This window comes from Jaculus jaculus, chromosome 1 (genome assembly GCF_020740685.1).
Source record: "Jaculus jaculus isolate mJacJac1 chromosome 1, mJacJac1.mat.Y.cur, whole genome shotgun sequence".
Classification (NCBI taxonomy): Eukaryota; Metazoa; Chordata; class Mammalia; order Rodentia; family Dipodidae; genus Jaculus; species Jaculus jaculus.
In genome coordinates this window covers 308195267-308222074 of record NC_059102.1, presented here as the reverse complement: position 1 = coordinate 308222074, position 26808 = coordinate 308195267, and the positions used below count along the sequence as shown (strand labels likewise).

Sequence of the window (26808 nt, the reverse complement as noted above, 5' to 3'; positions counted from 1 at the left end):
CATTCTCAATGCGCGCGCCTTTACTCCCAGCACTGGGCAGGCAGAGGTAGGAGGAGCGCCGTGAGTTCGAGGCCACCATGACACTACACAGTGAATTCCAGGTCAGCCTGGGCTAGGGTGAGACCCTACCTCGAAGAAACAAAAAAAAAAAACAAACTAAAAAAAAATCGCATTTCCACACATGCTCCTGGGATGACGTCACCCGACTCCGCCAGGATGGGCGCTCTGCGCCACGGCCCCTGCGCCTAGGAGGACCCGCCCCGTTTAACCTCCTCGTTGCCCCTTTTCCGGCACGGTACGTGGTGACGTCAGGCGTGGGTCACGCGGCCTACCTAGCAACTGGCCCCGGAAGTAAAAGGCGAAGGGGCGGGACGAGGGCGGAAAGGCGGCCGGGGGCGGGGCTTGCCGGGCATGGTAACGGCTCGGCCAGCGGCGGGGCGGGGCTGGGCTGCGGGGAGAACGACGGACCGGTGACCGCCGCCGCCTGCTCCGTGTGGCCCCCCCGCGTCACCATGATGATCCACGGCTTCCAGAGCAGCCACCAGGACTTCTCGTTCGGGCCCTGGAAGCTGACGGCGTCCAAGACCCACATCATGAAGTCGGCGGACGTGGAGAAGTGAGGCTGCGGGGACGGGCGCGGGCCGGGCTCTGCTCGCTCGGGCTCCGCGGGGCGCAGGCTCGGTCCCTCCGCGCCGGTCCGTTGGTGGACCACTTCCGTAAACAGTGCCGTCACCGGCTCCGGCCCTTGGTGGAGGTTCTCCACCGCTGCCCTGCGGACACCGGCGCCTCGCCGGGCTGGGCTGAGCATGCCTGGTTTGGTAGTCTTGTCTTCACCTCCACTTTCCTCCTAACCTAGCGGGCGGCACCCCTGCACCCCGGGACCTGGTTCCTTTGGGGTTAATGACGGAGGTGGTGTGTCTGCTTCGTTTTTAGCGTGGCAGGCACCGTTTAGGATGAATAATCATGCACGGAGTCATAGGTTTCTGTAGGGGCGCGGAGAGAGCACCCGGGGCATTGGGATGATAAAGTCAGGGGATTGATTGGGCGTATAGTTAAAGCCAGCAGCAAGGGAAGGTGAGCTTTGAGGTGTTTGAGATCCTGAACTGAATCTGCACCAAAGTTTGAAGGGTGGCCGGGGAGAGTGAGAGCCGTGCCCTGTGTTTGGAGAACTGTTCACCTGTAATTGAATGGTGAGGCGGTGAAAAATGAAGAGTGAGCCCAGTGCAGATACTGAGGCAATTCTTCGGCCAAGCTGAGGAGTTTTGAATTTTACCTGACAGCCACCGAGTGTAATTGTGATCCACAGGCGCTACATTATGGATGTGTCTGAATGGTTTCTTTGGAGCTTATGTGGAAGAAGGATTGGAAGGCTACGGGGCTGGAAGAGACAGTTATCAGAAAAGAGACGATAGGAAAGGCTTTAAAGATTGAGTCCTTGAGTCTGATAGGCACTTGGGGAGAAAGAAAAAGGAGAATCCAGACTGAAGGCGTGAGCTGTGCCATGTATAGCAGTGCAGTTGGGCAAGGTTGAGAAGCACTGAGGACGGGGCACTTCAAGGCCCGTCCACACATAGAAAAGATGAGTTTAATTTATTGAGCTGTGAGGCTTGTGGAGTCATAAAATGGAGATGTTCAGTAGGAGTCTGATTTTTTTACATTTTTCTACATCTGTGAGTTTAGATTTGGGAATCATCAGTTTAGAGTTGGTACCTGATGGTTGGGAGTGACTTTAATATCATTTCAGAGGAAGGGTCATGAGATGGAAGACCTTGAGAGCATTTGCATTTTATCATTATTTTTTATATTTTGTGTTTTTTTGAGATAGGTTTTCACTCTAGCGCAGGCTAACCTGGAATTCACTATGTAGTCTCAGGGTGGCCTCTAACTCACGGTGAACCTCCTACCTTTGCCTCCTAGTGCTGGGATTAAAGGCGTGGGCCACCACACCCGGCTGCATTTTATTTTTTAAATATTTTTTATTGACTTGAAGGCAGAGAAAAAGGGAGTGATTGGATAGGCATGCCAGGGACTCTTCCACTGCAAATAAACTCCAGATACATGTGCCACATTGTGCAGCTTGCTTTAGGTGGATCCTGGAGAATTGAACTCTTGAGCCTTGTCAGCTTGTTTTTCTTTTGGTTTTTCTTTTTTTTAAATTTATTTACTTGAGAGTGACAGACACAGAGAGACAGATAGAGGGAGAAAGAGAATGGGCGCGCCAGGGCTTCCAGCCTCTGCAAACAAACTCCAGACGTGTGCGCCCCCTTGTGCATCTGGCTAACGTGGGACCTGGGGAACCGAGCCTCGAACCGGGGTTCTTAGGCTTCACAGGCAAGTGCTTAACCGCTAAGCCATCTCTCCAGCCCATCTTTTGGTTTTTCGAGGTGGGGTCTCACTCCAGCCTCAAGCTGTCCTGGAATTCACTGCGTAGTCTCAGGGTGACTTCCAACTCATGGTGGTCAACTTACCTGTGCCTTCTGAGTGCTGGAATTAAAGGTGTGCACCACCACCCCCAGCTGGTTTTTCTTTTATTTGAGAGAGAGAGAGACAGACAGACAGACAGACAGACAAAGAAGCAGATAGAATGAATACACCAGGGTAATGAACCCCAGACACATGTGCCACCTTGTGTATCTGGCTTACATTGGTCTGGAGAATTCAACCTGTGTCCCTTGGCTTTGCAGGCAAGTGCCTTAAAACCACTAAGCTCTCTCTCCAGTCCCCCTGCCCCCCCTTTCAAGCAGTCGCTTTAACTGCCTGGCCATCTCCCAACCCCTGCATTTGTATTTTAAAAGATTGAGGTAGAGGGAGTGACTAGGGAAGAAGTGAGAGTTATGAAAGGATATTTAAAATAAGTTTGTAATTTAAATGAAACAGCAGACATTTTGGTGACTCAGTGACCACACTAAGAAAACACAGAAAGGACAAGATTTCCCTGCACCACACCACTGATTGAATTACACTGAATTTGCCATTTCACATAACTTTCTGTTATATACTGTACCATGCATGATTATGCCTTAAATCATTGAGCTTTAAAAGAGGGAACTTAAGCCAGGCGTGGTGGCGCACAACCTTAATCCCAGCACTCAGGAGGCAGAGGTAGGAGGATCGCCGTGAGTTCGAGGCAACCCTGAGACTACATAGTGAATTCCGGGTCAGCCTGAGCTAGAGTGAAACCCTACATTGAAAAACAAAAACAACAACAACAACAACAACAACAAAAATAAATAAATAAAATAAAGAAATAGATTAAAATAAAATAGGGTACTCATACAGTTCACTCTAAAAGTTGTATGTATCTCAAATTCCACATCTATAATTTCCCTACTTTTTTGATCTGAGGATACCTACCTAGTTCCTTTTACATGTGACAAAAGGGTGGCATAGCTGCCCACATCTAAAAGTTTTCTGTGATTTATTTTCCCAGGCAGTACATATCTTCCATAGTACTAAAATTCATTAGGTTAAAATATTGGATTAGGGAGTATTAATTTAAGAACTATCTATGTAAGGTATCTTAAAACTTTTTTGAAAGCCAGGCATGGTGGCACATGCCTTTAATCCCAGCACTTGGAAGGCAGAGGTAGAAGGATTACTGTGAGTTCCAGTTCAACCTGAGCTAGAGTGAGGCCATACCTCTGAAAAAAACAACAAAAATAAGAAAACTTTTGGAATGTCTTATCTTCTTGCCCTAAGACTATTTAAATCTATTAGCTAAAAATGTAACTCAGTAGTGGTTCATGTCTTTATTCTCAGAATTTGGGAGGCTGATACAAGGAGTGAGTTCAAGGCCCCCTGGTCTACAGAATGAGTTCCAGGTCAGTTTAGGCTACTGTGTGATCCTGCCAAAAAAAAAAAAAAAAAAAAAAAAAAAAAGATAAAAGTGAATCTTCAACTGGGTGTGGTTGTGCACACCTTAATTCCCATCCTTTAACCTCAGCAGGGGTAGGGTCACTGTGAGTTACTGGCCACCCTGAGACTAGCAAAAAGGGGGTTGGGGGGGGGTTTGTGATTCAGGCACTTGCCAGTAAAGCCAAAGGACCCAGGTTCCATTCCTAATACCCATATAAAGCCAGATGCACAAGATGGCACATGCATCTGGAGTTTGTTTGCAATGGCTAGAGACCATGGCATGCCAATTCTTTCTCTCTCTCTGCCCCTTCTTTCTCAAATAAATAAATATTTTTTAAAATTTATTTACTTGAGAGAAGTAGAGAGGGAGAGAATGAGCACACCAGGACATTGAGCCACTGCAGACGAACTCCAGATGCATGTGCCACCTTGTGCATCTGGCCTATGTGGGTCCAGGGGAATTGAACCTGGCTCCTTTGGCTTTGCAGGCACGGGCCTTAACCACTTAGCGATCCTCCCAGCCCAATAAATAAAATATTAAAATATTTTTAGGAGATACAGCTTAGTGGTTATGGCCCTTGCCTGCAAAGCATAAGGACCCAGGTTCAATTTCCCAGTTACCTAATGTAAGCCAGATGCACAAGGCGGTGCATGCATCTGGAGTTTGTTTGCAGTGGCTGGAGGCCCCAATGCCCCCCCCCCCCCCGGTTTGCCTCTTTCCCTCTCAAATAAATAATGAAAGAAAAAAAAGAATTAAAAGAATATTTTGTTAAAAAATGCATCTCGGCTGGAGAGATGGCTTAGTGGTTAAGCACTTGCCTGTGAAGCCTAAGGACCCCAGGTTCGAGGCTCAATTCCCCAGGACCCACGTTAGCCAGAGGCACAAGGGGGCGCACGCATCTGGAGTTCGTCTGCAGTGGCTGGAGGCCCTGGGGTGCCCATTCTCTCTCTATCTGCCTCTTTCTCTCTCTGTCGGTCACTCTCAAATAAATAAATAAAGATAATAAACAAAAAATTAAAAAAATGCATCTCAGGGCTGGAGAGATAGCTTAGCAGTTAAGGTGTTTGCTTGCCAAGCCAAAAGATCGTGGTTCAATTCTTTAGGACCCACATTAGCCAGATGCGAAAGAGGGCACATGCATCTGGAGTTCATTTGCAGTGGCTGGAGTCCCTGGCATGCCCATTCTCTCTCTCTCTCTCTCTCTCTCTCTCTCTCTGTGTCAAATAAATAAAAAAATATATAGTTTTTAAAAAATGCATCTCAGGACAGGGCATGGTGGCACAGGCCTTTAATCCCAGCACTTGGGAGGCAGAGGTAGGAGGATCTCTGTGAGTTTGAGAACACTCTGAGACTACAAAGTGAATTCCAGGTCAACCTGAGCTAGCATAAGACCCTACCTCAAAAAACTTAAAAAAATAATCTCAGCATTAGAAATGAAGTATTTGGGCCCATTTTTAGGATACTCTGAATTTAAGAACATTTTTTTGTGTGTATGTGTATAAGCAAAGCAGGATCTCTTGCCTATGCAAACAAACAATAGTTGCATGGGCCACTTTTTTCATCTGGTTTATGTGGGTGCCAAGGAATTGAACTCAAACAGTGTCTAACTGCTGAATCAGCTCCTTAGCCTCTAGTGATTCATGTACATAAGTAGCAAATATTTTGTGGGACTGCTATATATTTCCAGATAACCTAGCACCTAGTGATTCTTGTACGTAAGTAGTGAATATTTTGTGGGACTGCTATATCTTTCCAGATAAATTGGATAACAGCTGTAAAATTATACAATGTTATTTCACCTTTGTTGTAATTCAGTAAAGTCTATATTATGTAGACTCTCCTTACATAATATATGGCAATCTTACTGTATATAATCTTGTTGAATATTTGGTATTTCCTGTCTCCTAATAAAGAATACATTTCTCCTAAGTTTATAATGAAAACTTAACCACTGGAGCTGGGTAGATGGGTGCAAGCATGAGAACCTGAATTTTGAGTCCAGGGCTCCCGTATAAAAGCAGGGCATGGTGGCATGTGCCTGTAATCCCAGTGCCAGCGAGGCAGAGACAGAAGATTCGCTGGTTTGCTACTCTAGCCTAATCAGTAAGTTCCAGGTTCAGTGAAGAGACCCAGTGTCAAAAGGGGGAGATTGAGGAACATAGCCAAAGTCAGCTTCTGGCCTTCACAGTCATACCCATGTGCTCCTGTATGCATAAAACATGCAAAGAAATAAAAAGTAAGAAGCAAATTAAAGCTTATCGATTATTAATCATCCTGAAGATGTGTAACTAAACCTTAGGGCACCGATAATATGTGCACATATATACACAGGTATAATAAGCATGCAGTATGAGTCTGTTTTGTTTCCTATGTATCAAATATTTTTTCCACATTCTCTAAGTATTTTCAATGGTTCTGTTTTTCATCATTTGGCTACAAATAGTTTATATAACCATTTTATTTACAATTGGATATTCAAACTGTATTTTTCACTACCATAAGCCACCTTTAAAAAATATTTTATTGACAGCTTCCATAAATATAGACAATAAACCATAATAATTTGCTCCCTCCACACTCCCATTCTCCTCTTCTCAAATCCGCCTTCTCTTGAATCCCCTGCCCCTTCCAGTTAGTCTCTTTTATTTTGATGCCATCATCTTTTCCTCCTATTATGAAGGAGATAGTGTAGATAGTGTCAGGCACTGCAAGGTCATGAATATCAAGGCCATTTTTGTCTGGAAGATTACATCTTAAGCAGACATACCCTTCCTTTGGCTTTTACATTCTTTCTGTCACCTCTTCTGCAATGGACCCTGATCCTAGGAGAATGTGAAAGAGATGTCTTAGTACTGAACACTCCACTGTCACTTCTCAACACTGTAGTGATTTTTGAGCACCCCAGTGGGGACCACCATCTAAAAAGAAAAGCTGCTCTAACCAAAAGTGAGAGAAGCATTAATATATGGGTATGAACATTTAAAAAAAAGTGCTTTCCAGGCAGTTTGGTGAGCATAATGTATGCATTTAGCCAGACACCAGCAGGTGTTACACCTCTGGGGCTCATAACCTCCCCTGTGATAGCTTTTGACTAGGTTTTCAGTACCAGGCATGTTTTCTTCCCATGGAGCAGGCCTCCAGTCCAATTAAGAGAACAGTTGGTTTCCCCCGTAACAGACATGCCACTGTTGCACCAATTGGCACATTTGGCCTGGCTGGCCAATATTAAGGCTTGCAGGGTCTACTGCTGTTTTAACAGTTTATGACTTCTCACTCCCAGAAGGCTGCATGCAGTATAGCCCTTTCCAGCTTTCAGACAGCTAGTCAATAGGGAGAAGGTTTCAAGCTCAGCTTCAGTTTGTTTTCTTTGTGATCTGTAGTCCAAGCACTATAAGTAATCTTACTAGTATATTTTGTATGTGTATGTGTGTGTACAGTCTCATTCTAGCCCAGGCTGACCTGGAACTTACTCTGTAGTCCCAAGCTGTTTATTAAGTCATGTGTTAATTGATTCATTCTGTATGTAAGAATTGTGTTGGGATGAAAAATAAACCAAAGTGCCAACAGTGCTATTTCTTTCTTGATTTTTGGTTACATATAGGTTAGCTGATGAGTTGCACATGCCATCTCTCCCTGAAATGATGTTTGGAGACAACGTTCTAAGGATCCAGCATGGCTCTGGCTTTGGGATTGAGTTCAATGCTACAGATGCCCTAAGATGTGTAAACAACTACCAAGGAATGCTTAAAGTAGCTTGTGCTGAAGAGTGGCAGGAAAGCAGGTAAGAATCTGGGCAGTTATGGATTAAACAACAATGAAAGGTTGAAGTATTCAGTAAGGATATATGTTTGTCTAAAATAAAGGGCTCATATTATTAAACTTTATAGTTATATTATTTTAAATTACATCTTTGTCAGCCATAAAACGAAGGCTAATTATATCACCCTACTGGAATATTTGTTGAGTTAAATTGAAATACCATGGAGCTAAGCTATATAAGCTTTACTTTCCTAAACCTTCAGTGTTCCTTGGTTGTGTTGTGTTTTTTTGTTTGGCTGGTTTTATACTATTTTTTTGAGGTAGGATCTTGCTGTAGCCCAGGCTGACCTGGAATTAGTCTCAGACTGAGCTCAAACTCACAGTGATCTTCATATCTCAATGTCCTCAGTGCTGGGATTAAAGGTGTGCACCACCACACCTTGCTATTTGAGTTGTTTTTTAATGTTCCTGTTCTCAAAGGAAATGTTTTATGATGAGTATTGAGTATTTGTGGGGTTTTAGGATTAAGAAAACAAAGTTTCTTTTTATTTATTTATTTATTTTTTGAGATAGGGTTTTGCTTAGCCCATGCTGACCTATGGAGTCTCAGAGTGGCCTTGAACTCATGGTGCTCCTCCTACTTCTGCCTTCTGAGTGCTGGGTTTAAAGGTGTATGCTACCATGCCCGGCCAAATAGTTTCTTTGATAATCAGATCACCAATTTACTTTCTGCCCATTATGTACTAGGTGTTTTGGAGAATATAAAGAAATACAAGCCTTGTGAATCATGTCCTTGGAAAGATGCATCAGCACATGACAAGTTAATAACAGTAAATATAGAAAACCTGTAAGAAAGGTCCTGTGCTAGTGAATGACAAGTATATGCATTTTGTAGGGGATTTTATACTACATGTAGAATGTGTAACTTGGTGTGATATATGAGCACTGACAATCTATATTCTGCATCTCTCAACCTGATTCTTCTGTTTTGGTATTTGAGGGCGGAAGGTGAACACTCCAAAGAAGTTATTAAACCGTATGATTGGACCTATACAACAGACTATAAAGGAACTTTGCTTGGAGAATCTCTTAAGTTAAAGGTAAATCTCAGTGTTTGTTTTTATGGCTCACTAATTTGCTTAGAAATAATCTGAGCATTAGAATGGTCTAGTAAATTTCTTTTCAAATATTTTTTATCTATTTGTAAGGGGAGAGAGAATGTGAAGGGGCATACCAGGGCCTCTTGCTATTGCATACAAACTCCAAATGCATGTGCCACTTTGTACATCTGGCTTCATGTGGGCTTTGCAAGCAGGTGCTTTTTGCAAATAAATAAATTTTAAAAATATTTTAAGGAGAAAAAGAATGGGTACACAGGGCCTCCAGCCACTGCAAACGAACTCCAGGTGCTTGCACCACTTTGTGCATCTGGCCACACATAGGTACTGGGGAATCAAACCCAGTTTGTTTGTTAGGTTTTGCAGGCAAGTTCCATAACCACTGAGTCATCTCTGTAGCCCAGCCACATATACATACACACATACATGCATGCATGCATGTGTGTGTGTGTGTGTGTGTGTGTGTGTGTGTGTGTGTGTGTGTATGTGTGTGTGTATGTATGTTGCAGTTCGATTTGCATTGCTGGTAGAAATCACCCAACCAAGAGCAGCTTGTGGGAAAAAGAGGTTTATTTTGGCTTACAGGCTCGAGGGGAAGCTCCACTATGGCAGGGAAAAACGATGGCATGAGCAAAGGGTGGACATCACCCCCTGGCCAACATAAGGTGGACCACAGTAACAGGAGGGTGTGCCAAACACTGGCATGGGGAAACTGGCTATAAAACCCGTAAGCCCGCCTCCAACAATACACTCCCTCCAGGAGACGTTCATTCCCAAATCTCCATCAGCTGGGAACCTAGCATTCAGAACACCTAAGTTTATGGGGGACACCTGAATCAAACCACCATATTCGGCCCCTGGCCCCCATAAACTGATATCCATACATGATGTAAAGTACAATGCATTCAGTCTGACTTTAAAAGTCCCCATAGTTTTTATCAATCCCAATGATATTCATACATCCCCATAGTCCAAGATCTTTTAACTGAGCCATAATACCAAAAAATAACCTAAAAAACCCCATAATGGCACAGAATAAATATTTGCACTGCAAAAGATGGCATTGGGCATAGCAAAGAAACATCCAACCAGTACAAGATTTAAACAACTGGGACAAACATCAAACTCTGTATCTTCAAGTCCAGCAACTCTAGCCAGTATAATCAAGTCCGATAATTCTATCCCAGCAACAAGTCTCTGGCATTCCAATTCCGCGCCTCCAGCTAGGCTACTCAGTCCTGGAAAACTTCATCAGGGCCGGCAGCTCCTTGGCAGCCATGACATGGTCCTGCCATCTCCACTGGGTCTCCACTGCAAGCCATGGTTCATCCTCATGGCCCCATGGGGTCTCTATGTAGGCAATCAGCAAACCCGCTTCACACTGCCCATGGCCATTTCCAAAATACAAGACCGTGTTGCAAACTCAATGACCCTCTTTCCAGCATTTCTTATACTCCACGATACCAGGTAGGGTGCCAGTTTGTTAATCCAGGGGGGAATAAAGCAGACTTTGAAGAACAAGACACTCCTTGAGTACTCAGGCCCCTTCAAAAGAGTCGACATTCTTCCTGTTGCCCCAGCACAGGTCAGCTAGCCCAGTCTCAAAGGTTGTAATCTTTCAGTTGCGCTGAACGGGCAACAGTTCACCCAAAGAATTTTCTTTCTGTGCCATATCTCTCTGCACACACCAGTTCATTTCTACGCAAAGCAACCCTGCACAACTTCTCTGGACATGGGCATAAGATTAAGCGTCTCACACAAACTGCTAGCCCAGTCTAAGCAAAGCTCTTTTTCACCCTCATAAGCCAAACCTCACAGTCCATCGTTCTTAATGCATTCGGGTCTTTCAACTCTGACCAGAATAGTCTGTCTAGCTGTACTTACAGCACCGCAAGGCATGTCTTAGGCCAGGGTTTCAAATCCTCCCACATTCCTCTTGAAGATCAGCTCCAAATGGCCAAAGCCACAACAGTCAGGTGTCTAGCAGCAATCCCACTCCTCGGTACCACTTTACTGTTGCAGTCCGGTTCGCATTGCTGGTAGAAATCACCCAACCAAGAGCAGCTTGTGGGAAAAGAGATTTATTTTGGCTTACAGGCTCGAGGGGAAGCTCCACTATGGCAGGGCAAATGATGGCATGAGCAGAGGGGGAACATCACCCCCTGGCCAACATAAGGTGAACCACAGTTATAGGAGGGTGTGCCAAACACTGGCATGGGGAAACTGGCTATAAAACCCATAAGCCCTCCCCCAACAATACACTCCCTCCAGGAGGCGTTAATTCACAAATCTCCATCATCTGGGAACCTAGCATTCAGAACACCTAAGTTTATAGGGGACACCTGAATCAAACCACCACAGAATACATATATATGTATGTGTATATGTGTGTGTGTGTGTATATATAAATTTTTTTCCTCAAGGTAGGGTCTGTCTCGAGCTCAGGCTGACCTGGAATTCACTATGTGGTTTCAGGATGTTCTCAAACTCATGGTGGTCCTCCACTGCCTCCAACTATTTCCCTGTGCTTCCATAATAAAAAACAGTTTTTGAGAAAACATTCATGCAGTCATTCATTCATTTATAAGACATGTCTTGTCTTTTTTTTTTGTTTTATGTCTTTTCTCTTTATTGCTAAATATTTATTTGAGAGAGAGAAAAAATACACACACAGAGAGTGAATATAGGCATGCCAAGGCCTCCTACCACTGCAAATGAACTCCAGATGCATGTACCATTTTGTGCATCAGGCCTTTGTGGGTCCTGGGAATTGAGCCCCAGCCATTAGCCTTTGAAAGCCAAGTGCCTTAAACTGCTGAGCAATATCTCCAGCCCTGACCTATATTTTTTTAAATTCATTATCTTTGTGGGTATGATTGAGTGCTTGCACATGCCACAGTGCACATGAGGAGGTCAAAGGACAACTTCAGGTGCTGGCCCTCACCTTTCACCATGTTTGAGGGAGCTCTCTTGTTATCCACTACTGTGTATGCCAGGCTAGCCGGCCTGGGAGCTGTAGGGATTCTCCAGTCGGCCTCATACCTCCTTGTAGAAGGCTAGGGTTACAGATCCTCCCTGTGTGGATCTGAGCTCAGGCCATTCTGCTTGCCTAGCAAGCACTTTTACTCACTGGGCCATCTTCCCAGCTCCTCGTCGGACATTGGTGAGCTGTTGCTAGTGCCAGGCACTAATCCTAGAAGCCACTGGCATAGCAGGGAATAGAGAAACATTTTTTTCCTAGTCTAATGAGAGGGCAAGTATTGCAGGAAATTTTGCGCTGGGGAGACACAAACATAAGTTTCTCACCCCATATAAAGCACAAATGACAGACCAAGGTACAATTGTACCAAAATCCAATGTTGGTGAACCAGTGAGTTTATTGGGTTTACTTACAGAGCAGGGTGAGGGTTGCCTACAGAAGCATGGGTGACCAAGGCAACTGTATCAGCCAAAAGCCCACCTGTGCTCTTGTAGGCACACAGCTCTGCTGGCTAGTCTTCCCTTCAAAGCAGTTTGGGCTTTTATATAACCTTGGGGCGGGGCCTAGTAACCTTGTAAGTTTCAGCTAGCAGACTTCTGTTTCCTGAGCCTCCCTTTTGCCTTTTGGAGGGAATGTTTCAATTAGGAGAAAAATTGCAACATAACAGCAAGATTATTTATTTTCTTCTGGTTTAAAAGTTTGCAGAGAATTTAGGTCATTGGGTATTTTATTGCCAGGAAATGAGAACTTTATTTATTTATTGAGGTAGGGTCAGGCTGATCTCAAACTCACAGTGATCCTCCTATCTCAGCCTTTGAGATTAAAGGCTTGTACAGCAAGGGAAAATTTTTTTAACCTCATGCAATAATGTTGATTACTTTGTAGAGTGAGGAAGAACCACCTGGATGCCATGAAGGGGCAGTAGCTGTGAGGGTGGCATTAGGAACGAGATATGGGTGGGGCATGGTAACACATGCCTTTCATCCTAGCACTTGGAAGGCAGAGGCAGGAAGATCGCCATAAGTTCAAGGCCACCCTGAGACTTCATAGTGAGTTCCAGGTCAGCCTAGGCTAGAAGAAGTGAGACCCTAACTTGAAAGACAAAAAAGCACAAAAACAAAAACCAGAGAGACGGCAGTTGATACAGGGAGAAAGGAACAGGCAAAATCTGTGTTTAGAATTTTCTCTTTTTTTTTTTAAATGATCTTTCTTTTTTTGGTTTGTTTTTATTTTATTTATTTATTTGAGAGCAACAGAGAGAGAGAGAGTCAGATAGAGAATGGGCACACCAGGGCCTCCAGCCACTGCAAACAAACTCCAGATGTGTGCGCCCCCTTGTGCATCTGGCTAACGTGGGTCCTGGGGAGTTGAGCCTCGAACCAGGGTCCTTAGGCTTCACAGGCAAGCACTTAACCACATCTCTCCAGCCCTAGAATTTTCTTACTGGGGCTTTTGCTTCTCACTTTGGTAAATGGGACAATGTCTGTTGTGAGGTAGTGAATAAGATTATATAGGTAGTGTTAACAGTGTTTATTAGACAGTAAGACCTCAATAAATGGCCCCTGTTGTTATTATGATGATATTATCACGTCTTAAGATATCAGGGAACCCTAAGTTTATATTACTGAGAAATGAGGACAAAAGATTTTTTTTAAAGAAGTGTCTTTTTTTTCTTTTTCTGTTGTTTGTTTTTTGAAGTAGGGTCTCACTAGCCCAATCTGACCTGGAATTCACTATGTAGTCTCAGAGTGGCCTCAAATTCATGGTGAGCCTCCTACCTCTGAGTTTGGTTCAAGAACTTAAACTGTCTCTGTAAAGCATACTGCCTGTCATTGGAATTTAAGGGTGTTTGGGGTCATTATTTTTTTTCCTTTTTACCTATAATATTGTCTGAGATTTCTAATTCTTTTGTCCTTCCTCAAAATACCACTTAAAAGCCCTAGTACATAAAGGAAGTATATGTCTGTGCAGGAGAAAACACACACACACACACACACACACACACACACACACACGTACATATATTGGTATGTATGTATGTGTGTATTTTTTAACAAGATTTAAAAAATGTGTTTTATTTATTTATTTATTTGACAGAGAGAGAAAGAGAGAGAGAGAGAGAGAGAGAGAGAGAAAATGGGTGCACCAGGGCATCCAGCCACTGCAGACAAATTCCAGACGCATGCACCACTTTGTGCATCTGGCTTATGTGGGTCCTGAGGAATCCAGCCAGGGTCCTTTGGCTTTGCAGGCAAATGCCTTAACTGCTAAGCCATCTTCTCCAGCCCTGTGTCCAGCCCCCCACCCCCGCCCGAGGTAGGTTATCACTGTAGATTAAAGGTGTGTGCCACCATGCCTGGCTCAAGCGATTTAAAAAAAAATGACTTATTTATTTGCAAGGAGAGAGAGAGAAAGAGTGAAAGAAAGAAAAAAATCAGGGCCTCCAGTTACTGTAAACAAGCTCCAGATCCATTGTGCATCTGGCTTTATGTGTATACTGGGGAATTGAACCTGGGTTGCTAGGCTTTTCAGGTCAGTGCCTTAACCTCTGAGCCATCTGTGCAGCACATTGGAAGCCAGGCATTGTGGTGCACAATTTTAATCCCAGGACTTGGAGGCAGAGGTAGGAGGACTGGCGTTGGTTTGAGGCCACCCTGAGACTACATAGTGAATTCTAGGTCAGCTAGAATGAGACCCTACCTTGGAAATTAAAAAAAAATACATACACACAGACATGCGCGCACGCACGCACACACACACACACACACACACACACGTATGTATGTGTTTATATGCATATACACACATATGCATATGTGTATATGTGTGTGTGTATAGACATGCTAGGGTCTTCTTGCCACTGTAAACAAATGCTTTTGTATGTGTATGGCTGGGGAACCCTGGCTAGCAGCCTTTGCAAGCAAGCATCTTTGCCTGTTGAGCCATCTTCCCAGACTACCACATAACATTCCTTTTTTTTTTCTTTGTTTGGTTTTTCGAGGTAGGGTTTCACTCTAGCTCAGGCTGACCTAGAATTCACTCTGTAGTCTCAGAGTTGCCTTGAACTCATGGCTATCCTCCTACCTATGCCTCCTGAGTGCTGGGATTAAAGGTGTGCACCACCACACTGGCATTTCTTTTTTTTCTTTTTCTCTTTTTGTTTTTTCCAAGTAGAATTTCACTCTAGCCCAGAAGGACCTGGAATTCACTATGTAGTCTCAGGGTTGGCCTTGAACTCACCACAATCTTCCTACTTCTGCCTCCCAAGTGCTGGCATTAAAGTCCACATACATCCCTTAACTGTAAAATTAGTCAGCCTAAATAAAAATATTTAAAGGCTTAGGAAAGGCTGGAGAGATGGCTTAGCAGTCAAGGTGCTTGCTTGCAAAGCCTAAGGACCCAGGTTGTACTCTCCATAACCCACATAAGCCAGACTTATAAGCCTCCACATAACACTAGAGGCCCTGGTGTGCCAATTTTCTTACTCTTGTTCTCTCTCTTTCTCTGTCTTGCTCTCTCTCTCATAAAGATTTTTTTTTTTTAAAGTTTAAAGGCTTGGCAGATGGCTTTGTAGATCAAAGGGCTTGTTGTACAAATGTGAAGAAAGGAGTTCAGATGCCCAGCACCCACGTAAAAGCTAGGCATGGTAGTGTATATATAATCCCGATGCACCTGTAGTGAGATGGAGGCAGAAATAGAATCATGGAGCTCACAGGCCAGCTAGCCTGGCAGATGCTGTGGTGAGCATCTGGAGACTCTGCCACTGTCTCAGACGAGGTGGAAGCACTAACACCTGAATTTGTTTATGGCCCACGTGTGCCCACACACATGGTTATCATGCTGATTTTCACTTAATTTTCTTTCCAACAGAACACCTGATTTTATCTTAAAGATGCAGAATTTTGACTGTTTTTATATGAGGTTATAGTATCCCTTATCTGTAGTGTCTTCAGGTTTCCAGTGTAAAGACATATACATATTCTGATATTCAAGGTTCATATTTAGGACTCTACTCTGGCTTGGCAGAAAAAAAAAAAATGATAGGAAAAACTACTTTCTTATAACTCTAGCTCCTTACATTTAAAACATCTCCTTTTTAAAATTTTATTTTTTAGGTTGTACCTACAACAGATCATATAGATACAGAAAAATTAAAAGCCAGAGAACAAATTAAATTTTTTGAAGAAGTTCTCCTGTTTGAAGATGAACTGCATGATCATGGAGTTTCAAGCTTGAGTGTGAAAATTGTGAGTATTTGATTTTGGCTTAAATTGACATCATTCTTTTATTTCTACCATTGGAAAACAGAATGAATGTCAGAGCCTGATGGCCAAGATTCCATTCCCCAGTATGCATTTAAAGCCAGATGCATAAAGTGGCATATGTCTGGAGTTCTTTTGCAGCAGCAGGAAGAATGAGTGGTTTTTCACAGTAGGGTCTTACCTGGAATTCACTCTGTAGTCTCAGGGTGGCGTTGAACTCATAGCAATCCTCAGACCTCTGCCTCCCAAGTACTGGGATTAAAAGCATGCACTACCATGCCTGGCCAATAAAAATGCTTTCTACTAAATGTCAAGATTTCACTATGCATAGAGCTTTGAATGTCTTTCAAGTAAATTGTACTCCAGAAAGAACTTTAAAAAGAAAATTTTTTTATTTATTTGACAGAGAAAAAGGGGGAAAGAGAGAGAGAAAGAATGGGCATGCTAGGGTCTCTAGCCACTGCATGAGCCCCCTTGTGCATCTGGCTAATGTGGGCCCTGGGGAATTGAACCTGGCTCCTTTGGCTTTGTAGGCAAATGCGTTAACCGCTAAGCCATGCCTCCAGCTCCTCTACTACCCCCCCCTTTTTTTTTTTAACAAAACAAAGCTTATCTAGATAGCTGGAAATTTAAGGTAGAAGAGACAGTTCCTAAGTAACAATATCCAGAAACTAAAACAAATTGCATTATTAATATAAATATATATATGGCTTCCATTATTTCAGTAGTAATTTATTTTAGAGTGTTTTATAATTATATTCAAGAACAAAAATTGTTTGCACACCACTAATAAAATGCCTAGTACAAAAGAAAGTTGTAAGGCAGCCTTTAAAAAACTATATGGGGGCTGGAGAGATGGCTTAGCGGTTATGTGCTTGCCTGTGAAGCCTAAGGGCCCTGGTTCGAGGCTTGATTCCCCAGGACCCACGTTAGCCAGATGCACAAGGGGGCGCATGCGTCTGGAGTTTGTTTGCAGTGGCTGGAGGCCCTGGCACGCCTATTCTCTATCTATCTGCCTCTTTCTGTCTCTCTGTTGTTCTAAAATAAATAAATAAAAATGAAAAAAATTAATACTTTTTAAAAAACTATATGGGCTGGGTGTGGTGATGCATGCTTTTAATCCCAGCACTCAGGAGGCAGAGGTAGGAGGATTGCTGTGAGGTTGAGGCCACCCTGAGAGACTCCATCGTGAATTCCAGGTCAGCCTGGACTAGAGGGAAACCCTACCTTGAAAAACCAAACAACAACAACAACAAACCTATATGGGCCTGGTATAGTGGTGCATGCCTTTAATCCCAGCACTTGGGGGGCAGAGGTAGGAGGATCGCTGTGAGTTTGAGGCCACCCTGAGACCACATAGTGAGTTCTAGGTCAACCTGGGCTAGAGAGAGATCCTCCATCGAAAACCAAAAACAAACAAACAAACAAAACTACGTGGGATCTGCCAGAGGTGGTGGCATATATTTTTAATTCCAGCACTTTGGGAGACGGAGGTAGGAGGATTGCTGTGAGTTCCAGGTTAGCCTGGGCAAGAGTGAGGATGGCCCTACCTTGAAAAAAACCAAAAACACAAAGGATACTACTGGGCTGGAGAGATTGCTGCCCTCATTTATTTGTGAGGAGGAAGGGGGGACACATCAGGGCCTCCTGCTGCTGCAAAGGAAATGCAGACAGACACATGTGTCACTTTGTGCATTGGCTTCCCTCCTTGCCACACCAGAGTTTGCAGCTGTGCCATAGATGAGTGATATTAAAACATGTAGCCAGGTATGATAGTGCACGCCTTTAATCCCAGCACTATGGAAGCTGAGGTAGGAGGATAGCTGTGAGTTCAAGGTTGGCTTGGGCAAGACAAGACCCTACCTTGAAAAACCAAAGGGAAAAAAATGTAATGTCTGATAAACCAGTCTTTGAACACTGACGTGTAACGCCTTTGGTTGCATTGAACTAGCCCGCAGCCCAGCTGTGAATATGGTTCAGTACAAAACTACAGATATACTGCTTTTTTTTTAACTTGATGTATCGTGATTCTCAATATAAACTTTCTTTTTGGAGTATAAACTTTATAGATGACAATATTACAATGTTACACAAAATCAATTTATATGTATGCTTTCTCAACCCACTGGCCAAGGGTTGAACATCTGTGTATTATATATGTGGGGGCTGGAGGGATTGCTCAGTGGGTAAGGTGCTTGCCTGCAAAGCCTAAGGACCCAGGTTTGATTCCCCAATACCCAATTAAAGCCAGATGCAGAAGGTGGTGCATGTGTCTGGAGTTAATTTGCAGTGACTCAAGACCCTGGTGCGCTCATTCTTTTTCCACTTTATCTGCCACTTTGTTTTTTTCACTGTCTCTCAAAAAATAAATAAATAAATTACATATGTATATATGGCTCATAGAAGTCAAGAGTGGAAACTCCAGAATTAAAGCTTCATTTATCATTGCTTACCTTTATTTATTTATTTCAGAGCGACAGACAGAGAAAGAGACAGATAGATAGAGAAAGAATGGGTGTGCCAGGGCCTCCAGCCACTGCTATTGAACTCCAGATGCATGTGTCATCTTGTGCATCTGACTTACATGGGTCTTGGGGAATTGAGCCTCGAACCAAGGTCCTTAGGCTTCACAGGCAAGCACTTAACTGCTAAATCATCTCTCCAGCCCAATCATTGCTTACCTTTATTTACCTTTATTTATGTGAAAGTAAGTGGTAACTAAAAACTAGATTGTTCTTTCAGGCTTCACTGTTGTTGGTATGTATTATCAGTAGTACCCTTTATTTATATTCATTTATTTATTTATTAGAGAGTGAATGGGCACACCAGGGCCTTTAGCCATTGTAAATGAACTCATGCGCCACCATGTGCATCTGGCTTACATGGGTTCTGTGAAATTGAACTTGGGTCCTTTGCTTTTTCAGGCAAATGCTTTAACCACTAAGCCATCTCTCCAGCTCCCTTTATGTATTTATTTATTTGCAAGCAGAGAGTGAGTGAGTGAGTATGGGTGTGGTAAGGCCTCTTGCTATTGCCAATGAACTCCACACACATGTGCTACTTTGTTCACCTGGCTTTATGTAGGTTCTGAGAGGTTGAACCCAGTTCATTAGGCTTTGCAGGCAAGCACCTTAACTGTTGAGCCATCTCTTCAGCCCAATAGTATCTTTTTTTTTTTCTTCTTCTTTTCAGGGCAGAGTCTCCTTCTAGCCCAGTCTGACCTGGAACTCACTCTGGAGTTCCAAGCTGGCCTTGAACTTGCAGTGATCCTCCTACCTCTGCCTTCCAAGTGCTGGAATCAAAGGCATGTGTCATCATGCTGGGCAGTAGTTACCATTTTTAAAGATAAAGATTGTGGGGCTGGAGAAATGGCTCAGTAGATAAAGTGCTTGCTGTACAAGCATGGGGATCAGAGTTTGAATCCCCAGCACCCACATAAATGCTGAGTGGGCATGGCAGCCCTCCTGTAATCCCAGCACTTGGGAGGTAAACATGGGATCCCCTGGGCAAGCTGGCTAGCTAGACTAGTGAAATAATGAGCGTTGGGTTTAAGTGAGAGACCGTGTCCCTGCCTCTATGGCATGCTGTGTAAGGCATAGAGCAATTGAGGAAGATACCTGATGTCAGCCTCTAGCACCTGCACACATACACACACCCTACACATATGCCAAAAAATAAAGGAACATGATATGTTTTACATTAAATGGGTATATTTTGTGTGGTCATAGTGGTGCATGCCTTTAATCCTAGCACTCTGGAGACAGAGGTAGGAGGATAGCTGTGAGTTTGAGGCCAGCCTGGAACTAGAGAGTGAGTTCCAGGTCAGCCTGGGAGTAGAGTGAGACCCTGCCTGGGGGAAAAAATGGGTATATTTTATGGTGTGTGTATGTATTTTCCTTTTCAATGTAGGGTCTCACTCTAGCCCTGGCTGGCCTGGAATTCCCTATGTAGTCTCAGGGTGACATCGAACTCAGTGATTCTTCTACCTCTGCTTCTCTCAAGAGCTGGGATTAAAGATGTGTGCCACCATGCCCGGCTATTTTATGTTTTACGTCTTGCACATTTTTTCTCTCTTGGAAAACTGAAACTATGTTAAAGAATTGGGCTGGAGAGATGGCTTAGCAATTAAGATACAACCTCTCTCACAAAAATAAAATTAAAAAAAGAATTTACAAAGGCTTTCAGACTAATTGGAGCAAGGACAAAGAATATACTCTTGTTTAATTGGACCCTGACTTAGAATGTTTCAACTCCGTATTTTCTAGCTTCATAGATGACATGAAAGTGCTATGTATTCAGTATAAATAGTACTTGGATTTTTATGTGGTATGATACTCTCCTAGGACAGATGCTACAGTCTTGGCCAGCCATGTGATGATCACCTCATATTCTGTGAACTGCATCACATTTATGTGTTTGGCAGATTAGGTACATTATATGCATTTAGACTTCAGTATATCCAACTGTGATGGTCTAATTAGGATATAACCTTACCACAACTCAGTTGGTCTTTTTTGCAAATTTCCTCTAGCAAAGTAATAAAATATTTAATTTTCATTTAAATCTTAATGTACTTTTTTTTCCTTTAGAGAGTAATGCCTTCTAGCTTTTTTCTGCTGTTGCGGTTTTTCTTGAGAATTGATGGGGTCCTCATCAGAATGAATGACACAAGGCTTTACCATGAGGTACTGATTCTCTTTTATTTTATTTACTTACTTACTTTGAGAGAGGGAGGGGGCAGATCGAATGGGCATGCCAGGGCCGCCAGCCACTGCAAATGAACTCCAGACACATGTACCACTTTGTGCATCTGGCCTATGTGGATACTGGGGAATTAAACCTGGGTCCTTAGGCTTCCCAGGCAAGTGCCTTAACCATTAGGCCGTCTCTATGATGCCCCATTTTCTTTTAATGAACATACTAATTGATATTGGACCAGCTTATGTTGTTTTATTTTTACTTTAGAATTTAAAAATAATGTATTAAACAGTCATCTATTAACCTATAAATTTGACTGTCTCAGCGTTACTGTTGATTATACATTGTTTTCAAAATAGACATGTTTTTTCCAAAGTTCTGGTGACCAAAAATATCTTCTAAATGATACCTCCTGGGTTAATTGTGCTAGCTAAACTGGCCAGCCCTGGGTCCACATGATACACCTTACCTCAGTAATTAAGGTGGAGAGCAATTGAGGAAAACACTGACACCAACCTCTGGCCTCCACATGCATGGGCACACATGTGCACAAGTCAGAGAAAATAATCAGTTGTACATGGTGAACATTCCCAGTAATGTTTATAATAGCAAGAAAGAAGGAACTTAATGGGCATTGATTAGATGATTTACATTCATTATACTAGGAAAATGTACTGCCATTAAAATTGATGGCAGAGAATTACATTTAACTAGTTTGAAAAGGTGTCCATCTCAAGGTTGAATTTTTAATTTTCATGGTGAACCTATTTAATATACTGTGTAGAGAATCCAAAAATGTGAAAGGCAGAGTTACAAGTGGTAGCTGTAATTGGTGCTTCATCTCTTATTTATGTATTTTTATATCACTTGATTTCTTATCGTATTAATTTTTAAGATATATTTATTTCAGAGAAAGAGGGAGGGAGAGAGAGAAAATGGGCTGGCCAGGGCCTCCAGCCACTGCAAACAGATTCCAGATGCATGCGCCCCCTTGTGTATCTGACTTATGTGGGTTCTGGAGAATCGAACCAGGATCCTTTGGCTTTGCAAGCATACTCCTTAAATGCTAAGCTGTCTTTCTAGATCCATATTAATTTTTTATTGATACAAAAATTTGAGCCGGGTGTGATGGTGCACGCCTTGAATCCCAGCACTTGGGAGGTTGTGGTGGGAAGATTGCTGAGTGCAAGGCCAACCTGAAATTACATAGTGAGTTCCAGTTCAGTCTGGGCTAGTAGAGTGAGACCTTCCTTTGAACCCCCCACCAAAAAACATAAGTTTGAAACATGAGTTTAATTTTTTAGTTTTTCTTATAGTGAAAGTCTTTCATGGAAAGGCAGGCATAATAAATTGTAGCTCTTACTATTTTTTTGTTTTGTTCAAAGTTTCAAAGTAAGGTCAGTCCCTAGCCCAGGGTGATCTGGACTTCACTATATAGATTCAGGGTAGCCTTGAACTCACAGCAATCTTCCTACCTCTCTACTTCTGCCTCCCGAGTAAAGGTGTGTACCACCATGCCCTGAATTTTAGTTCTTTTTTTAAAAAAAATATATATTTATTTGCAAGGGGAGAGAGAGAGAGAGAGAGAGGGAGAGAGAGAGAGAGAGAATGGGCACATCAGGGCCTCTAACCACTGTAGATGAACTCCAGATGCATTTGCCACTTTCTGCATGTGGCTTTGGCCAAAGGACCCAAGTTTGGTACTGGGGAATTGAACACTTGGGTCCTTTGGCCTTGCTGACAAATGCCTTAACCACTAAGCAATCTCTCCAGCCCATTAAAAAAAAAAAAAATTGTTTATTTAAGTGAGAGAGAGAGAGGGGGGCAGATAGAGAATGGGTGTGCCAGGTCCTCTAGCCACTGCAAATGAACATCATACACATGTGCCACTTTATACATCTGGCTTACATGGGTACTGGGAAATCGAACTAGGGTCCTTAGGCTTTGCAGGCAAGTGCCTTAACTGCTAAGCCATTTCTCCCCCTCCCCTTCTTCTCCTCCTTCCTTCTTCTCCTGTTTTCTAAAGAGAGAATGGGCAAACCAGCACCTCCATCTGCTGCAAACAAACTCCAGATGTATGCACCACTGTTCATATGGCTTTATGTGGGTATTGGGAAATTGAACCTGGGTCATTAGGCATTGCAGGGAAGCACCTTAATTGCAGAGCCATATCTCCAGCTCTCAAAATTTTTAAAAATATTTTTTATTTTTATTTATTTGATAGAAAAAAATAGGGAGAGGAGAGAGGAGGAGAGAAAGAAAGAGAGTGGGCACATCAGGGCCTTCAGCTGCTACAAATGAACTCCAGATGCATGTGCCACCTTGTGCATCTGGCTTTACATGGGTTCTGGGGAATTGAACCCAGGTCCTTTGGCTTTGCAGGCAAGCGCCTTAACTGCTAAGTCATCCCTCCAGCTAATCCTTTCCCCCCTTTTTAAGAGACAACAAAACTAGAAACTGAATTTATTTTTTAGTTTTTAAAAATTACTTATTTATTTGAGAGAAAGAGAGAATATGGCTGTGTCAGGGCCTTTAGCTACTGTGCAAACAAACTCCAGATGCATGTACCACCTTGTGCATCTGGCTTACATGGATCCTGGGGAATTGAATCTGAGTCCTTTGGCTTTGCAGGCAAGCACCTTAACTGCTAAGCCATCCTCCAGGCCCCCCCCCCACTTTTTTTTTTTAGATAGGGTCTCACTCTAGCCAAGGCTGACCTGGAATTCACTATGTAGTCTCAGGGTGGCCTTGAACTCATGGCAATCCTCTTGTCTCTGCCTCCCAAGTGCTAGGAGTAAAGGCGTGCACCACCATGCCTGTCTGGCCACTTGAAGTTCTTTGACTTTATTTAGAAGTCTTGTTGTGGCAAAAAGGTTTATTTTGGCTTATAGACTCAAGGAGAAGCTCCATGATGGCAGGGGGAAACGATGACATGAGCAGAGGGTGGACATCACCTCCTGGCCAACATCATATGGACAACAGCAATAGCAGAGAGTGCCAAACACTGGCAAGGGGAAACTGGCTGTAATACTCATAAGCCCACTCCCACCGGAGACACTGTCTCCAGGAGGCATTAATTCCCAAATTTCCATCAGCTGGGGTCATGGCCTTCAGAACACCTAAGTTTATGGGGGCCACCTGAATCAAACCACAAGACTTAAATGGGAAAAATTTAATACAGAAATGGTGATTGGAGGGCTGGAGAGATGGCTTAGCCATTAAGCGCTTGCCTATGAAGCCTAAGAATCCCCGTTTGAGGCTTGGTTCTCCAGGACCCACGTTAGCCAGATGCACAAGGGGGCGCACGTGTCTGGTGTTTGTTTGCAGTAGCTGGAGGCCTTGGTGTGCCCATTCTCTCTGTCTCTATTGCCTCTTTTTCTCTGTTGCGCTCAAATAAATAAATAAAAATGAACAAATTCTACCTCAAAAAACCTAAAACAAAACAAAACAAATCCCTTACACGTCTGATGCATATGCATGCATATATTCTCTCAAAGTACAACCTTTGCTTATGTTTCTTTTCCATGGTAATTACCTGATTCCATGTGCGTATCTGGTATTACCTTGATTTATAGGACCAGAAATAATATCTCAGAATTCTTTTATTTATTTAGGGAGAAAGAAACAGAAACACACAGAGAAGAGAGTATGCGTGCGCCAGGGCCTTTTGCCGTTGCAAACAAACTCCACCAGACATATGTACCACTCTGTTTATATAGCTTTATGTGGGTACTAGGGAATTGAGCCTAAGCCATCGGGCTTTGCTAGCAAGCACCTTTAACAGCTGAGCCATCTCTCTAGTTCCTAAGAATTCTTTTTTTTTTTTTTGAGGGGGTGGGTATAGAGGTAGGGTCTTGCTGTAGCCCAGGCTAACCTGGAATTCACTGTGTTGTCTCAGGCTGGCCTCAAACTCATAGCAGTTCTTCTACCTTGCCTTATGAGTGCTAGGATTAAAGGTGAGGACTACCACACCCACTCACACTTGGCAGAGAGAGAATGGATGCACCAGGGCCTCTAGCTGCTGCTAATGAACAGCAGATGTATGTGTGATTTTGTGCATCTGGCTTTATGTGAGCACTGCAGAATCAAACTGGGGTCATTAGGCTTTGCAGGCAAGTGCCTTTACCACTTAGCTAACCCAACTCTCCAGCCCTAGATTCTTCATGAGAGTTAAAAGGTATTCTCAGTGTAGAATTAGATAATCTAAGCAAACTTCCTACTACTTTTTACAACCTCTCGTAAAATGTAGACAGTCTATTTTATAGAAAGGACTTACCATCAATATAAAAAAATTATTTTTTTACTTTTAAATATAGGCTGACAAGACCTACATGCTACGAGAATATACATCACGAGAAAGCAAAATTGCTAACTTAATGGTAAATATTAAGTTTAAGGTTTTAGAAGTTGAATATTAATGTTTCATTTTAACTATGGTATTGTCAACCTCTTCTCCCTCTCTCTGCCCACATTCACCCAAATTTGTTTCTGCAAATTCTTTGACCCTTCCGGGTTTATAGGATAAATCCTTCTGGAGTATAAGTTTTCTGAGATTGCCTCAAACTTAAGGCCATCTGGGCTTGGTAATAGCTGTTATGTAGTCTAATTTCCACATTTTATTCTGAAGAAACTGATCCCGAGGTGTGTGTATAAACTGGTTGGTGACAGAACTGTAAATGGCACCAATTGAATGTTCTTGTTCCTTATTACTCTGCCAGTCTAGGTACTGGCCTCTTACATGAAGACTGGTGCTTTCAAGTTTCCAAAGCAGCAAGCACCAGGGATTTGACCAAAATGTATTAAATTCTTATGATATTTATGAGCATTATAAATCACATAACTATGTGATCTTTGAAAATCATTCAGCAACAAAGTTGAAGTATTCAGTAGTAGGAAGTATTTGTTACTTTGAGGAGCACTTGATAATGCTTCATGTACACACACACACACACACACACACACACACGTTCTTATATATATCTTACCTAGTTTGAAACTATCATGATTTATGAATGCTTGAAAAAGATTTCAAAATGTGTCATTATAACTGAATATCAACTAATGTGATTTTATATGTTTCCTAGCATGTTCCACCTTCCCTCTTCACGGAACCCAATGAAATATCACAGTATTTACCAATCAAGGAAGCAGTCTGTGAGAAGCTAATATTTCCAGAGAGACTGGATTCCAAACCTGGAGATTCACAAGAAAGTAAAGCTGTGGAATAGAATGTGATATGACATGTTCTCACCCTGGACACTCTCTCTGTAGGGGATGTTTTATTATGAGACTTAATTCCTTGCTTGTGTACAGATTTTCTTTCACCTTAAAGGAAAGAAAAAATAAAGGATCGTGGCAGGCAGGTTCCACTCAACTGCTATTTGTACTGTGTATCTTCAAATTTATACTCCAGGTTTATAGGTTCTGGAGGTAAATTTGGATTCCTAAATTGTCATTCAATCTGACCTCAGCAGTAGTGATCTATGTGTCTACTGAGCAGTGGGTGTAATCTGCATTGTTATGAAACACTGTCTTTTCCTGTGAAGAGATGAATTTGTGAATTAAGTCTCAATGCCTTGTGACTTTCATAGGATTCCTGGCTGTGCATGTGGATGTACTGGCTCTGTGCTCTGGGCTTTCTGGTGTTTACTCACACTTCTAAAGAGTTGTGACTTGTATCAATATTGTGTGTATGTATACACACACTTGTATTTTTTAAAAATTACTGATTTAAATGTCTTAGTCCATGAGTAGTCTTAGATTACTTATTTTGATAATTCATTGTTGAAAATTGTGGAGTTAAAATAATTGACTTTTTTTAATTAAAAAAGTGAAAGTGGGTAGGATGAGTATATTTCTGAAGATTTCATTGGTTTATTTCTGTGAGGAATACAAAGAATATGCTTTGGCCATTACTAAATATGACATATACCATTTTATATTTATTTGTTCTAAATGTCTTTTGTAAGAATAAATAAATAATACAGAATTACATATTCATATTTTGCTATTTCTTTCGGTTCTTAGAGTTTAATTGAAGATTGGTGGGTTAGGCCATATCTTTCTAATTTTTTTGGAGGTAGGATCTTGCTCTAGTCCAGGCTGACCTGGAATTCACAATGTAGTCTCAAACAC

General features: G+C 42.6%; 1 protein-coding gene across 1 annotated transcript; it reads left to right on the top strand.

Annotated features, from left to right (window-relative positions):
- The first annotated feature begins 426 nt into the window (after positions 1-426).
- On the top strand, positions 427-26673 carry Tiprl (TOR signaling pathway regulator). Its single transcript, XM_045160863.1, has 7 exons — positions 427-616; positions 7458-7637; positions 8616-8715; positions 15829-15960; positions 20565-20660; positions 24990-25052; positions 25758-26673. Exons 1-7 carry the CDS (start codon positions 513-515, stop codon positions 25899-25901), a joined length of 819 nt encoding a protein of 272 aa, XP_045016798.1. The 5' UTR covers positions 427-512; the 3' UTR covers positions 25902-26673.
- Positions 26674-26808: the final 135 nt, after the last annotated feature.

Excerpts from the sequence above, each read along its gene's own strand:
- Tiprl (XM_045160863.1), top strand. The coding sequence starts at position 513 with ATGATGATCCACGGCTTCCAGAGCAGCCACCAGGACTTCTCGTTCGGG. Across the intron at positions 8,716-15,828 it reads GAGAATCTCTTAAGTTAAAG|GTTGTACCTACAACAGATCA; the intron begins GTAAATCTCAGT and ends TTTATTTTTTAG. Across the intron at positions 20,661-24,989 it reads ACACAAGGCTTTACCATGAG|GCTGACAAGACCTACATGCT; the intron begins GTACTGATTCTC and ends TTTTAAATATAG.